At 46.2% G+C, this 15,504-nt stretch overlaps 4 protein-coding genes across 4 annotated transcripts in view; 2 read left to right on the top strand and 2 right to left on the bottom strand.

Annotated features, from left to right (window-relative positions):
• Nucleotides 1–15,504, top strand: part of LOC134206195 (sodium/calcium exchanger 3-like) — a 593,875-nt gene that overhangs the window by 444,622 nt on the left and 133,749 nt on the right.
• Nucleotides 1,044–2,813, bottom strand: LOC134203823 (probable cytochrome P450 6a14). Its single transcript, XM_062678952.1, has 2 exons — nucleotides 1,614–2,813; nucleotides 1,044–1,552 (listed from the first exon to the last, which is right to left on the bottom strand). The coding sequence occupies exons 1-2, from the start codon at nucleotides 2,710–2,712 to the stop codon at nucleotides 1,125–1,127; spliced, it is 1,527 nt and encodes a 508-aa protein (XP_062534936.1). The 5' UTR covers nucleotides 2,713–2,813; the 3' UTR covers nucleotides 1,044–1,124.
• LOC134226073 (probable cytochrome P450 6a14) lies at nucleotides 11,066–12,838 on the top strand. Its single transcript, XM_062706598.1, has 2 exons — nucleotides 11,066–12,202; nucleotides 12,261–12,838. Exons 1-2 carry the CDS (start codon nucleotides 11,104–11,106, stop codon nucleotides 12,674–12,676), a joined length of 1,515 nt encoding a protein of 504 aa, XP_062562582.1. The 5' UTR covers nucleotides 11,066–11,103; the 3' UTR covers nucleotides 12,677–12,838.
• Nucleotides 12,857–15,126, bottom strand: LOC134226063 (probable cytochrome P450 6a14). The gene is made up of 2 exons (XM_062706585.1): nucleotides 13,976–15,126; nucleotides 12,857–13,921 (listed from the first exon to the last, which is right to left on the bottom strand). Exons 1-2 carry the CDS (start codon nucleotides 15,066–15,068, stop codon nucleotides 13,506–13,508), a joined length of 1,509 nt encoding a protein of 502 aa, XP_062562569.1. The 5' UTR covers nucleotides 15,069–15,126; the 3' UTR covers nucleotides 12,857–13,505.

Here is a 15,504-nt window from a genome sequence, read left to right as displayed (position 1 = left end):
ATTTCGTGCAATCATTCGCATTGAATAATGAAAATATAATGTGGGTTTTTGAATATTTTTTTCTAAACCATACAATCCAGCTTGCTTTCACACTAACAAAAATACTAGCCATATGAAATAAAAATACTCCCTTGCGTGATGAAAACTCCTATGATCCTCTTCTGTTCTTGAATAAACTTATCACTCACTTTAGCACTTAACACCACATGTTTCTGATTCAAATTAAAAAGCATTGAAGAAGAAATCTTAAAATACGAGAACATTAAACAGAGAAAAAAAGCGTGATATAGAACTTGACAGTCAACCGTCCGCGGCAAAGCTTCTCGGTCGAGCATTTCCTTCAAGATTCGGCAGAATCTCCTCCAAAATTCAAGGGAATCTCCTCCGAATTTCTGCAGAATCTTCTCCGAGGTTCGGCATAATCTTCCCCGGGATTCGGCAGAGTCTTCTCCGGGTTACGGCAGAATCTCTTTCTGGATTCGGCAAAATCTCTTCCGGAATTGGGCAGAATCTTCACCGTGATTCGGCACTCCGTAATTTGGTACAATCTCTTGCGGAATTCGGCAGAATCTCCTCCGGAAATTCGCAGAATCTCCTTCAGGGTTCGGCCAAATCTCCTCCGGGATTCATCCAGAATCCAGAATCTTCTCCGTAATTTAACAGGATCTCGCCCGTATTTCGGCAGAATCTCCTCCGGGACTCGGCATAATTTTCTGCGGGATTGGGCAAAATTTCATCCCAGATTCGAAGAAACTCCTCTGAGATTCGTCAAAATCTCTGCCAAGATTGAGCAGAATCTTCTAAATTGTTTAGCATAATCTCTTGAGGGATTCGGAAAAATCACAGGTATACGGCAGAATCTCCGGGATTCGGCAGAATCTAGATTCGGAAAAGCATAACATCGAGATTCGGAATCAGCGGAGACTTCTTCGAGATTCCGAAGAATCTCATTTGACATCCGTTTGTTTCTGATTTCGCATTGAAACGATTATGTCCTTTTGAGAGCCATTTACCAAATCTATGACGTGACATAAACACAATGCTGACAGCACGTGCGATTTATTCAGGCATAATTCATGATATTACAAAGATAAATGAGTATTGCAAATGCATTCGCCAACCATCTACTTCCCCGGGATAATACGTTCGACATCCAACCAGAGCCCTCCAAGCGCTGTGGCCACATTTTTCGTCGGATCGTATCGCAACGGAAGCTGCGTACGCTCATTCACGGTGAAGCGTAATCGACTCACGAGTTGGGCGATGCCAAACTTGACCTCCAGCAGAGCAAACCGCATCCCGATGCAATTCCGCGGACCATCTCCAAACGGTAGGAAACTATGCGAATGGCGAGCGCTGATGGCATCCGGAGCGAAACGATCCGGATCGAACCGTGATGGATCCGGATAGAATTCCGGATCGTGATGGACCGCGTGGACAGGTATCATAACCATGGTGCCCTTTTCGAGGGTAAAATCAGGCGAACGGATCTTATACGGTTCGTTGGCGATGCGTACTATGTTTCCGATTGGCGCATACTTTCGCAGAGATTCTGAAACAATGTGCATGGAAAACAAGTATGCGATATTGAAAAAAACGCATAATCTACTCACCATGAACGATTTGTTCCACATAAATCATATCCTTCAAGGCTTCATAAGTTATCAGACCTCCATGGTTGGAAAGCACTCGCTGAACCTCTTCACGAGCTTTATTTTGAATCTCTTGACTATATGCCAACTCAAACAATGCGAAAGATAAGGCCTTGGATGATGTTTCAAAACCACCGAAGAAGAAAAGGAACGCCTGTGCAATTACATCATTCATCGTGAACTTCTCCTTCGAATCTTCTTCGTTTTCATCAATCGTTCCCTTGGTTTTAAGCTGCATCAACAGTTGCAGAAAGTCCGGGCGAGAAATGTTGTTCTTCTCCCGATGTTCTACCGTCTTTTTCACAACATCTACGAAATAACTCTCAATGTGCGCGGATGTTTGCTTTAGTCTCAGCTTAATTGCCAGGTCTTGGAAACTCATCAACAAAACCATCCACAGCATTTGCATGGGTCGTGGGTTGAAAATTTCATCGGCTATATCCAACAACTCGGTACTGTCCCCCTGCAATGCATTGCAGGTCAAACCAAACGCGCAAGATCCGATGACATCACACGTAAACTTCGTAGCTTGTAAAGCGACTTCAACAGGCTCCTTTCGCTCAATGTATGGCTCAAAACTCGCCAAAAATTCTAATCCAATTTCACAAACAGTCTGGAACATGTATTTAATCTTTCCGGAGCTGAAAGTTGGGCTCAATTTATTTCTCAAGAATCGCCACCGTTCGCCTTCGACAGAAAACATGTGCGACGCCAGTGGGTCATCGCGTTCGTTGAAGAACATGCCTCGATCGTGGAAAATGTGAAAATCTTTCACCAAAATCTGCTTCACGAGCTCCAAATCGAGCACCAGCAGAACTGGTTTGATGGACAGGAACGTTCCGACGGCAGTGTTCGTCTTTTTGTGCTGCACGTAGAGCGCATTCATTAGATCCACAATGTGTTCCTTGGTACCCATACCGTTGAACGATCCTAACGGAAGGGAACCGGGCACGTGCGGTACGTTCCGATCGGCCCAGTAGGAAAATTTACGACGTACGTAGAAGAACAGTAGACCCAGAACGGGTAACACTAAGCACAACGTGGTGACGAGAAAACCCATCGCGTGTTTGTTCCAAGCTCACTCGTCGTTGCAGCAGAATTGAAGCGAACTAACTTCAGTGCGGCTGTTTGGTACTGCTCTCTGACAGTAACTGTTCATATTCATCAGGCCTTTTTGGAGAGAATGAGAATCGGCGTGTGTTACGCTCATTTGAATCGTGCGGCTCGCGAGAAACAGTGTGAGGGTATACAAAACGGCAATCCAAGCTAATTATTTCCGGCGATGATGATTTATATACAGATTGAAGCTGAAAGATTCATACAAATACTGGAAGCTAAAACAATGTGACTATCATTATTCAAATGCACATTGACTTTATCTTACGGCCGCACCTCACCTTTGCGTTTTCACTATTAGTAAAACACCTGTTTTGCATACAGAATTTGAATGTGAGTTTCATTTATCTGTCAATAGTATTGATCATCTGAGAAGTCATATTAAAAAAAACTCTGTATATCAGTTGTGCCAACTTTGCCTAGAGATAAACAGACATTCACCGAAATTATTTAAAGTAAGATACTGTGACAGATACAGTCTGTGAGATAAGTGAAAAAATATTTCAATGATAAAGCCATTCACTTCACATACGGCTGGGCTGTCTGTATAAGTACAAATATTTGCATGTTTATCTTCTTCTTCAGACAAACAATAGTGCATTTTATAATACATAGCAAAAATGTCTACTTGGAACACCGCTGGATAGTTTCACATCATCCCTGAGATTGCTACCCCAAAGCTGAATAGATTCCTGGCGGCTCATTCCACAATTGTGTCATTGAGGAGTACCTATTTTAAAACCTCTAGCCAAAAGTCAGTTGCACATATTTACACGTGGTTACTTCTGTAACCTCAACGGAAGGAAAATAAAAACTTGTTCAATCCACTAGATGGCATTCTTTTTCTTCTTCAATGGCTCTACATTCGAACTGGAACTTGGCTTTTGAACTTGCGACTCTATTGGTATTTTTTCACTTATTAATTGAAAGCTCTCTATGCCCGCCATTGGATGAACATTTACTATGTATGTATCTTGTATGGCAAGTGCAATGGTCCATTGCCAATGGATACACTATGCCCAGGGCAGGGCTGACAATAGTCATTCTCGTTGTATGAAGAAAGCGAAAAAAATTTAGTCTTCGTCATAACATTGCACGACGCAACACCTATTCGTTTCCTTCGCGCCGCATGCGTACCACGACGATAGTCGCGCAGCCAAAAGTTATGATGATTTTCGTCGTCATTTCTTCACACAATTGATTGCACGCCATTATAGACGGACTGGTGAAAAACATAATAGCGTCTCAAATAAACAAATAGTTGGAAATTTGGTAACTTAAATGTATCGATAGCATTCATAACGCTTTCATACGTTGCTTCAAATTCATTATTAAAAAGAATTAGTGAAAATCTTCGCATGGCAGCTGCCGCTTGAAGAATAACGGTATGAAGTCTTCGTTCTTCGATGTCGTCAGGACGATTTGGTTACACGACGAAAGCTAACGTCGTGCGCGTCCTTGACGATGTGTAGAGTAGCAATGAAGACAATGCAACTCGTCGCTACTGTGGCATTTCGTGCTATGACGATGACGATTGTCAGCCCTGGCCCAGGGTGTCAAGAAAGTTTCCAACCCGAAAACATCCTATCCCGGACCGAGATTCGAGCTCGCCATCTCCGTATTGACAATCCAATGCCTTTGTTCGCAAGGCTACTGGAGACCCCCACTAGGTTGCGTGTTTGAAGCAAATATAAGCGACTGGAGGGAATACCGCAAGGGAGGCCACTTTTCAATAGTGCCGTCGAGAATGAATAATTCGATCTCCGACTGCTTTAAGGGAAGATCCCCTAGCACCGGACACCTCCCAATGCCGCTTCTCAAAACGACACTAGAAGTTTTTTCAACGTCTTATGTAGTATAAAAGGAAACTATTTCCTTCCTTTCCATGTAAGCTTTTTTTTTAAATTCGAGATTGAAAAAATATTTCCAAAATTTCACTGGTTTGGCTAACAGCTTTTGTATAACAAAAAATCTTATATGGGGGTTGGGGGGATCGAAAAATCAAGAAAAATTGCTTACGTAATATGTGTACGACAACGAGATATATGGCTCTCTATGAAGTGGGCTGAAATTTTTACTATTCCGTGAAAATTTCCAACCCACATAAAGTTTAACCATCAAGCTTCCTACAGGCCTTTTATCACTATTGGAAGCTTCTGCGCCTCTTGAAGAGAGGTTTCTGAGCATCTTCAATGGAGGCTTCCTAGCCTCTTTAAATAATGCTTCTGAGCCTTTTTGAAGTACGATTCCGAGCCTCTTAAAATGACGCTTCCGAACCACTTGAAAAGAGATTTCCAAGTTTCTAAAAAGGATGCTTCCGAATATCTTGGAAGAAGGCTTACGATCCTCTTAAGAGAAAAGCGTCCAGGCCACTTAAAACGAGGTTTCTGCGCCACTTTAAGAAGCCTTCCAAGCCTCTTGAAAGGAGGCTTCCGGGCCTCTTGAAAGGAGGCTTCCGAGCCTCTTGAAAGGAGGCTTCCGAGCCTCTTGAAAGGAGGCTTCCGAGCCTCTTGAAAGGAGGCTTCCGAGCCTCTTGAAAGGAGGCTTCCGAGCCTCTTGAAAGGAGGCTTGTGGGCCTCGTGAAAGGAGGCTTCCGGGCCTCTTGAAAGGAGGCTTCCGAGCCTCTTGAAAGGGGGCTTCTGAGGCCTCTTGAAAGGAGGCTTCTGAGCCTCTTGAAAGGAGGCTTCTGAGCCTCTTGAAAGGAGGCTTCTGAGCCTCTTGAAAGGAGGCTTCTGAGCCTCTTGAAAGGAGGCTTGAGCCTCTTGAAAGGAGGCCTGAGCCTCTTGAAAGGAGGCTTCCAGGCCTCTTGAAAGGAGGCTCGAGGCCTCTTGAAAGGAGGCTTGAGCCTCTTGAAGGAGGCTTTGAGGCCTCTTGAAAGGAGGCTTCTGAGCCTCTTGAAAGGAGGCTTGAGCCTCTTGAAAGGAGGCTTCTGAGCCTCTTGAAAGGAGGCTTCCAGGCCTCTTGAAGGAGGCTTCTGAGCCTCTTGAAAGGAGGCTCTGAGCCTCTTGAAAGGAGGCTTCTGAGCCTCTTGAAAGGAGGCCTGAGCCTCTTGAAAGGAGGCTTCTGAGCCTCTTGAAAGGAGGCTTGAGCCTCTTGAAAGGAGGCCTGAGCCTCTTGAAAGGAGGCTTCCAGGCCTCTTGAAAGGAGGCTTCCAGGCCTCTTGAAAGGAGGCTCTGAGCCTCTTGAAAGGAGGCTTCTGAGCCTCTTGAAAGGAGGCTTCTGAGCCTCTTGAAAGGAGGCTTCTGAGCCTCTTGAAAGGAGGCTTCTGAGCCTCTTGAAAGGAGGCTCTGAGCCTCTTGAAAGGAGGCTCTGAGCCTCTTGAAAGGAGGCTGGAGCCTCTTGAAAGGAGGCTTGAGCCTCTTGAAAGGAGGCTTCCAGGCCTCTTGAAAGGAGGCTTCCAGGCCTCTTGAAAGGAGGCTTGAGCCTCTTGAAAGGAGGCTCTGAGCCTCTTGAAAGGAGGCTTCCAGGCCTCTTGAAAGGAGGCTTCCAGGCCTCTTGAAAGGAGGCTTCTGAGCCTCTTGAAAGGAGGCTTCCAGGCCTCTTGAAAGGAGGCTTCTGAGCCTCTTGAAAGGAGGCTTCCAGGCCTCTTGAAAGGAGGCTTGAGCCTCTTGAAAGGAGGCCTGAGCCTCTTGAAAGGAGGCTTCTGAGCCTCTTGAAAGGAGGCTTCTGAGGCCTCTTGAAAGGAGGCTTCTGAGCCTCTTGAAAGGAGGCTTCTGAGCCTCTTGAAAGGAGGCTTCTGAGGCCTCTTGAAAGGAGGCTTCTGAGCCTCTTGAAAGGAGGCTTCCGGGCCTCTTGAAAGGAGGCCTGAGCCTCTTGAAAGGAGGCTCTGAGCCTCTTGAAAGGAGGCTTCCAGGCCTCTTGAAAGGAGGCTTGAGCCTCTTGAAAGGAGGCTTCCAGGCCTCTTGAAAAGAGGCTTCCAAGCCTTTTGACAGGAGCCTTCCGAGCCGACAGGAGCCTTCTTGAAAGGAGGCTTTGGCGCCTCTTGAAAGGAGGGTTCTGAGCCTCTTGAAAGGAGGCTTCTGAGCCTCTTGAAAAGAGGCTTCTGAGCCTCTTGAAAGGAGGCTCTGAGCCATTTGAAAGGAGGCTTCTGAGCCACTTGAAAGGAGGCTCTGAGCCACTTGAAAGGAGGCTCCTGAGCCTCTTGAGAGGAGGCTCCTGAGCCTCTTGGAAAGGAGGCTCCTGAGCCTCTTGAAAGGAGGCCCTGAGCCTCTTGAAAGGAGGCTCTGAGCCTCATGAAAGGAGGCTTCTGAGCCTCTTGAGAGGAGGCCCTGAGCCTCTTGAAAGGAGGCTCCTGAGGCCTCTTGAAAGGAGGCTTCCTGAGCCTCATGAAAGGAGGCCTGAGCCTCATGAAAGGAGGCTTCCGGGACTCTTGAAAGGAGGCTTCCGGGCCTCTTGAAAGGAGGCTTCCGGGCCTCTTGAAAGGAGCCTCCCGGCCTCTTGAAAGGAGGCTTCCGGGCCTCTTGAAAGGAGGCTTCCGAGCCTCTTGAAAGGAGGCTTCCGGGTCTCTTGAAAGGAGGCTTCCGGGCCTCTTGAAAGGAGGCTTCCGGGCCTCTTGAAAGGAGGCTTCCGGGCCTCTTGAAAGGAGGCTTCCGGGCCTCTTGAAAGGAGGCTTCCGGGCCTCTTGAAAGGAGGCTTCCGGGCCTCTTGAAAGGAGGCTTCCGGGCCTCTTGAAAGGAGGCTTCCGGGCCTCTTGAAAGGAGGCTTCCGGGCCTCTTGAAAGGAGGCTTCTGGGCCTCTTGAAAGAAGGCTTCCGGGCTTTTTTAAAAGAGGCTTCCAGGCTATTATGTACTTCGTCTTCGACGTATTGATGGCTAGTCCAATCCGTTTAGCTTCGCTTTTCAGCCTTATGTAGGCTTCTTCCATCCTCTCAAAGTTACGTGCCACAATATCAATGTTGTCGGAGAAACAAAATAACTGGACAGACTTCGTGAAAATCGTATCACTAGTGTCAATCCCTATTCTTCGTATTACTCCCTCCAAAGCGATGTTGACTAGCAGACACGAAATACCATCACCTTGCCGTAAACCTCTGCGCGTTTCGAAGGGGCTCGAGAATGCCCCTGAAACTCGAACTACCGTATCAGTTTATCCGGAAATCCGTTGGCGTGCATTAACTGCCGATCGACTGTATCATATGTGGCTTTGAAGTCGATAAATAGATGATGTGTGGGCACGTTGTATTCGCGACATTTCTGCAATACCTGACATATAACGAACACCTGATCTGTGGTAGAACGTTCACCCATAAATCCCGCCTGGTACTGCACCACGAACCGGTTATAATTGTTGGTGTTAGTCGGCGATATAACATTTGGGAGCATACCTTGTAGGCAGCGTTCAGCAATGTGATTGCGCGGTAGTTGCTACAATCCAGCTTATCGTCCTGTTTGTAGATGGGACACACGATACCTTCCATCCACTCCTGCGGCAGAACCTCATCCTCCCAAACCTTGGTAATCATCCAATGCAGCGCTCTAGCTTCACCACCGTATTTAAACAGCTCTCCTGATAGTTGGTCAACCCCAGGGGCTTTGTTGGTTTTCAGCCGGCCGATCTCCTCCTGGATTTTCTGGAGATTCTGAGCCGGAAGTCCCATATCCTGCACGCGTGTTCCTAGGTTAATATCCATACCGCCACCGTTGTCTGTCACATCGCCATTCAGGTGCTCTTCGTAATGCTGCGCATAGTCTTGGGCTAATTCTACCGTCTTGTAGCCGCCCAATGTTTAGCCGCAGCGTCCGACTTCGACGAGTGTTGTACACCGTCGAGAGTTTTGAGTGCAGACATACTGCAACGAGGTAGTGGTCGGATTCAATATTCGCACTGCGGTAAGTGCGGACGTTCGTGATGTCGGAGAAAATTTTACCGTCGATTAGAACGTGGTCGATTTGGTTTTCCGTTTCTTGGTTAGGTGATCTCCATGTGACCTTGTGGATATTCTTGCGGGGGAAGAAAGTGCTTCGGACTACCATTCCGCGAGAGGCTGCAAAGTTTATACATCGTTGGACGCTGTCGTTCGATACGGTATGCAGACTATCCGGTCCGATGACCGGTCTATACATTTCCTCCCTTCCTACCTGAGCGTTCATGTCACCGATGACGATTTTGACGTCCCGCAGTGGGCATCCATTCTATGTCTGCTCCAGCTGCGCACAGAACGCTTCTTTCTCGTCGTCGGATCTCCCTTCGTATGGGCAGTGCACGTTGATGATGCTGTAGTTGAAGAAACGGCCTTTTATCCTCAGCTTGCACATCCTTGCGTTGATTGGATGCCACCCAATCACGCGTTGGCGCATCTTACCCAGCACTATGAAGCCGATTCCCAGCTCGTTGGTGGTGCCACAGCTTTGGTAGAAAGCAGCCGCTTGATGCCCGGTTTTCCAGACTTTCTGTCCTGTCCAGCAAATCTCCTGCAGCACCACGACGTCGAAGTTGCGGGTATGTAATTCATCGTAGATCATCCTGTCGCAACCTGCGAAGCCTAGCGACTTGCAGTTCCATGTTCCAAGCTTCCAATCGTGATCCTGTATTCGTCGCCTAGGTCTTTGCCGATTATGCCGAGTCGCATTATCTCTTATATTGTTCGTAATGATTGGTTTTCCAGGCGGCTTATTGGGCCTGCGCAAACCTCCTGTCTCGTCGGAGAGCCGTCGTGTCAGGGCTGTTTAGCGTCCCACCTAACACCAGGACTTGGGCTTGTGCGATTTGAGCGGCACACGGTCGCTTTGGTGAGGCCTACTTGCGGATACATGCAGCTTTTTATAGAGGTTTAACAGGGCCCACTGTCAAACCCCACCACATCCTAGGCAAGCCCCACAACTCGCAGATGGCCTGGGGAGGGATCGTCAAGCCCTTGGACATAGTCCCTGCTGCCCTGAAGTAATGAACTACAAAAAAGGCATCTGAGCATATAAACTCTGAGGCTCAGAGTCTACATGTTCAGGTGCCGCTTTTGTAGTCTGATCGTCTAGGGGAACGGTTCGGCACTACATCCCATAGCTCCTATTTCCATCCCATCAAAAACAAGGCAATGAAAAGGAATTTGGTTTTTTTCTTATTTTTGTGATTTTTTTTCACCAGTGAGCACGCGTGTTAGCAAAAAGAAGCGACGAGATTGGTCCTGTATTGCTTTGTTTTGCGATGAGATGAATATATGTTCAGTGAGATGGAAAATGGAACAGCCCTATAACACTTGTATTTTGTTAATAAGTACGTACAGTGTAATCATTATGCAACTCATTGGTATGCAATAGTGGTGATAATAATTAAGAACCTTGTTGTCAAAAACGCAGTATGAAGTAGTTATTGTAGAAAAATTACGATTAGCAATGGCAAAAAACGATAGCCCTCCATTGACATTTGAAATATGAGATCATGAAAATATCTACTCGTCTAAATACTATCTACCAACATGCCGTGCAATTATATCACACAAGAGTTCCATCAACCAATAATCGAGCCGGCCGGCACAACGACGACGACAACAACGCGACGTGAAGTCATCCTCACCAGCCAACGCGCGCGTGTCTTCCCACAAGCCACAACGGAACGAAAGGAACGCGATTCTGTTCAGAATTGTGTGGCGCTTCACACTCGTCGCGGACTGTTGAATGTTGACTGTGCCGCCAACGCCGCGCCACCAGGCTGTTCGATTCGATGTGATATTATTTGGTCGTGTGGGATAAGAATGAAATCATTTAATAGAAACTGTCTCGTTGATTGGCCTTGCCACTTGACATCTGGCGTATGATTCAATTTGAATGGGCGATAAATGCTGCTGAAAATAAACTGACGCATGACCGCTGTTTTCGGTGCGGTCAAGGTCAAACCTTGGATTCATTTTGAATTATTTCGACTATGTTACTTTCACAGATCTGGAAGCTATTTATTTCCATGCCAAAAACGAATTTCGTCTGTCATCTGTAAGATATTGACAAAAACACATTTTCCGTTTCAACGCGTTGCCTCCCGCAACGAAATCATCATCGGATATAAATAAAGCGCCAATCCCCATTTGTTTACCATATCATGTTTGCTACTCCAGTCAATGGTGGAGGTTTGGAATGAGCGTCGCACATGCTCATTCTCTCGCAAACGACGCGCCGGCCTGATGATGGATATCGATCGCATCGCGTCACCAGCGCGTCATGTAACGAAACATCCCTAGCAGCACACATGTTTCACTTAGGTTGCTGCAATTAGTAAGTGACCAGTTTTAGTCACAACCAAGTTGCTGCAACCGATTTTCCTTGACTTGTGCTGCTCGGGATACACTCTGGCAAGTGCCTTTTAGTACAGTTGCAACTACGAACGAAATCGGTTTACACCGGCGCCGATGGAACTCCTCAGCATCACGTTGTACTTAGTAGGGGCCGTGTCAGGTCTTCTGTACTACTATTTGCGTCGTAAATTTGCCTACTGGTCGGATAGGAATGTTCCGTACGTTTCCGGATCCCTACCGATGGGATCGTTCAACGGGATGGGCAGCAAGAAGCACTTCGTGGAGATCATGACTCCCGTTTACGAGCAGTACAAAAAGACGCACACTACCGTTGGAATGTTCCTTTGCGTCAATCCGCTGTTGTTGGCAACGGATTTGGATTTCGTTAAGCAGGTTCTGGTGAAGAATTTCAACAGTTTTCACGACCGAGGGATGTTCTTCAACGAAAGGGACGACCCGCTGGCATCGCATATGTTTTCTATCGAAGGCGAAAGGTGGCGATTCTTGCGGAACAAGCTGAGTCCGACGTTCAGTTCCGGGAAAATCAAGTACATGTTCCTGACGGTCCGTGAGATTGGGTTGGAATTTTCGGATAGTTTCGAGCCGTATTTGGAGCAGAAGAAACCCGTGGATGTGAGCGCACAGGCGGCGATGTTCACATGCGACGTTATCGGGTCTTGTGCGTTTGGATTGAATTGTAATGCTTTGAAGGACGGAAGCACAAAGCTGCTGGATTTGGCTGACAAGATTTTTCACCCGCGCCCGTTGCAAATGGTATGGATGCTTCTGTTGATTAGTTTCCGCGAGCTGGCTGTGAAGCTGAGACTGAAGCAAACTCCTGCTGACGTTGAGAGCTACTTCGTTGATGTGGTGCGGAAGACGGTGGAACACCGCGAGAAGAATAATATTACTCGTCCGGACTTTCTTCAACTGTTGATGAGATTAAAAAATAAAGGAACGGTCGATGAGAATGAGGAAGATTCCAACGAAACTATCACGATGAATGAGGTGATTGCGCAGGCGTTCCTATTTTTCTTCGCCGGATTTGAAACGTCATCCAAGGCGCTATCATTTGCATTGTTCGAGCTGGCAATTAATCCGGAAATTCAAGAGAAAACTCGCGAGGAAGTTCAACGAACTCTTGCCAAATACGACGGCTTGATAACTTATGAAGCCTTAAAGGATATGACTTACGTGGAACAAGTCGTTAACGGTAAGTTGACGAATGGTAGCTTCAGCATTCTGTCCTTCAACATTTGACGTCATTTTAGAATCTCTCCGGAAGTATGCTCCCGTCGGACAGATAGTTCGCATTGCAAACGAGCCACATCGAGTACGGTCACCAGATTTCACCCTCGAAAAAGGCACCATGGTGATGATTCCCGTGCATTCGATCCATCACGATGCGGAGATCTATCCGGATCCGTCACGCTTCGATCCGGATCGTTTCACACCGGAGGCAATCGGCGGTCGTCATTCGCACAGTTTTCTGCCGTTTGGGGACGGACCTCGAAACTGCATTGGCATGCGGTTTGCCCTGCTGGAGGTCAAGTTTGGAATCGCACAGCTGCTAAGTCGGTTGCGTTTCAGCGTGAATGAGCAAACGCAGGTCCCGCTGCGGTACGATCCGAAGGGTAACGTGGCCTCGGCGCTGGGTGGAATCTGGTTGAACGTCGAACGGGTCTGAAGTGAGAGCAGTGCACGATCAAGAGTTCCATTCAAATATAATCCGAGTGTCATTTCAATTGAACTTATCGACAATGCATCCAATTCTGTTCAGATAGATTAAAGAGCTCTTATGACAACTGTAAAAACAAATTAGGAATAAATTCTGAGGCTACTCTCAAACTGTGACAACTTTAAAAATTATTTAAGTCGTTTTTTATTTCTATTTTCCTTTTTTTTATTTATTGGTTCTTGTGATTTTTGTCATTGACAAAGCGCATTTTTTTATATAGAAAAATCCTAATTTTTTTTGGGGCATTTTTATTCAAACAAAAAATAATCATGTTCTTTTTGGACGAATTCGGCGTTTGTTGTAATAAATAACAAATTCCATACAAATGAACAATCGAAAAATATATATTAAAGCAATCACTTGTCAAAAGACGAGTTTGTACCACCCCATTTAATTCCACGACTTGAAGTGGTGGAATTAAATGGAATGGTACAAACTCGTTATATGACAAGTGAAGACATTCCTCTGACAAGCTCAAAATATTTTTCTTATCAAAGCAATGTTTTTCTCTTCTCTAATTTCAGGTGAGTATCAAATTCGTACAAGGAAAGGTTTATAGCAGGTAATGTGCTCAATTTCACTGCGTCTAGTCTGCTTTAATGCGCAAACGATTCAAGCTTATCGTTCCCGACCCGATACAAAGAAACATTCCACACATGTGTATCAATGAAACATCGTGCCAACGAGTGTCCGTTCTATCTTAATTTCGTTTTAACAAACTCGTGCACTCGACCTTATCGCTGAAACAATAATCCCACTGTCGAAACGTCCGCTCGATCTAAAGCCGCTCAATCAGTAGCGGCAATCCACCGAGCGGAGCCGGAATACCGGACTTTGGATCCACCACCAACCGTTCCGGTGTATTCGGACCAGCCTTCACACGGAACCGGCGCAACAGCGTTATCAGTCCCACCCGGGTCTGCATCAGTCCAAATCGCATTCCGACGCAATTGCGGGGCCCCTCGCCGAAAGGTAGATACACGAACGGGTGGCGGCTCTTGCGGTTATCGGCGTTGAACCGCTCCGGGTCGAAACGGTCCGGGTTCGGGTAGTATTCCGGATCGTTGTGGAGAGCGTGCACAGGAATGAACACGAAAGTTTCCTCAGGTATTGTCAAATCCGAGCTTGGGATGTCATATGACTGATTACAGGTACGAAGCAGCGAATCAACAACGGGGTGTTTACGAAGCGTTTCTGGAAAGCAAGGTAAATATTAAATTGGGTATTTAAAAATGTTTTGACACTCACCGTCGATTACCATATTAAGATATTCAACAGAGGATACCGATTCATAGGTCAGTCTTCCATCACCACAAACTTTGAGGATTTCACTGCGCAACTTATCCTGAATATCGGGATTCTTTGCCAGTTCGAACAAGCAGTTGACCATAGTGGTCGACGAAGTTTCGAACCCTGCTACGAAGAAAATGAATGACTGTGCCGTTATCTCATTTATTGTCAACTGTTCTTCCAGCTTTTCGCTGTTCTTCATCTGGATCAGTATATTCATAAAATCATTCCGTTGAACATTATTCTGTTCCCGATGGCTGATTGTTTCCTGAACCATGTTGGTGAAGAACTTTTCAACCTCCGCCGGGGTGGCCCTCAGCTTCAGTATGGTGGCTAATCCTTTGAATAGCATCAGGAAGATTTGCCACATCATCTGTGCTACTGACTGCTGGAAAATTTGTTTTGAGACCTCTCTAAATCGGCAGCACGTAGCCCGCAGACTGTTACACTCGATCCCGAAGGCACAAGATCCGATTACGTCGGTAGTAAAACCAGCCAAAACATTCTTCATTTCCAATTCTGTTGATCCGCTTTCCGTCTTCTCCAGCATGAACTCCTTCAGATCATCCGCTACGTTGAGAATTGTTTCGAACATCATTTTCATCTTACCAGAGGTGAATGTTGGCGATAGTTTCGCCCTTAGTTGACGCCAGGCTTGACCCTCCAGAGAAAACAAGTGCCCAGTTAATGGGTCTACTTCAGGATTGTTGTAGACTCCACGATCGTGAAACGCGTGGAAATCCTTCACCAGAATCGCTTTAATTAGGTCTGGATCGACGATAACCACCGTACGGATCGTGAACAGAATTGTTCCCCCGATCGGCAAATTCTTTGATTTGAACTCGTTGTACAGACGCTGGTTGATGTACTGCATGTGCTCCGTTTGGTTCATACCCTTGTAATCACCGTAAATCAGCAGCGACCGCCCGGTGCATGGGAAGTTACGACTCTTCCAAAAATTTCGCTTCTTATCGAGATACAACACTCCATATACAACAAGTGTAAGCACCACCGTAACGCCAACCGCTAGATAAACTTCGAACAGCGCCATAGTAAACTATCCGGTCAACACGAGAGCCTGGCTGTGACTGATGCGCTCCGCTTATGATTGAACACATCAAGTCTTGAACTCTTGATTTGCGGTTTTTGTAGAGAGAATAAACAGAGAGAAGAGAAATTTATACTTTTTACGCAGTCTTTTTAACTCAGTCAATTGAGTATCATTGAGAACGTCTACCCATTTGAGGTTTGTATCTTTTAAATTTTAAACCCGAAAATCGACTTAGTTGATTGTGTTTGCTCTGCTTGCTTGATCCCATTACAGCACTCAAATCAGAACTATACCGATTCAAAAATTAGCCATATCTTATCGAATTTCAGTTAATCACCACCCTGTGGTGATAACACGAACAATTCCGCATCGAACACATTCCTGTAAAGTGTATTCGATAATGCGAAACATTGGAGTTGCGCAGTAACGTAATCAA

Source organism: Armigeres subalbatus, chromosome 1 (genome assembly GCF_024139115.2).
Source record: "Armigeres subalbatus isolate Guangzhou_Male chromosome 1, GZ_Asu_2, whole genome shotgun sequence".
NCBI classification, from domain to species: domain Eukaryota; kingdom Metazoa; phylum Arthropoda; class Insecta; order Diptera; family Culicidae; genus Armigeres; species Armigeres subalbatus.
Note: the sequence above shows the minus strand (reverse complement) of the source record. Positions and strands in the feature narration are given on the sequence as shown.

Bases quoted from the DNA above. Each gene is read 5' to 3' on its own strand.
- LOC134203823 (XM_062678952.1), bottom strand. From the start codon at position 2,712: ATGGGTTTTCTCGTCACCACGTTGTGCTTAGTGTTACCCGTTCTGGGT. The intron at 1,553-1,613 runs GTGAGTAGATTA...ACATTGTTTCAG, and splicing joins TGTGGAACAAATCGTTCATG to AATCTCTGCGAAAGTATGCG.
- LOC134226073 (XM_062706598.1), top strand. From the start codon at position 11,104: ATGGAACTCCTCAGCATCACGTTGTACTTAGTAGGGGCCGTGTCAGGT. The intron at 12,203-12,260 runs GTAAGTTGACGA...ACGTCATTTTAG, and splicing joins CGTGGAACAAGTCGTTAACG to AATCTCTCCGGAAGTATGCT.
- LOC134226063 (XM_062706585.1), bottom strand. From the start codon at position 15,068: ATGGCGCTGTTCGAAGTTTATCTAGCGGTTGGCGTTACGGTGGTGCTT. The intron at 13,922-13,975 runs GTGAGTGTCAAA...CTTGCTTTCCAG, and splicing joins TCTTAATATGGTAATCGACG to AAACGCTTCGTAAACACCCC.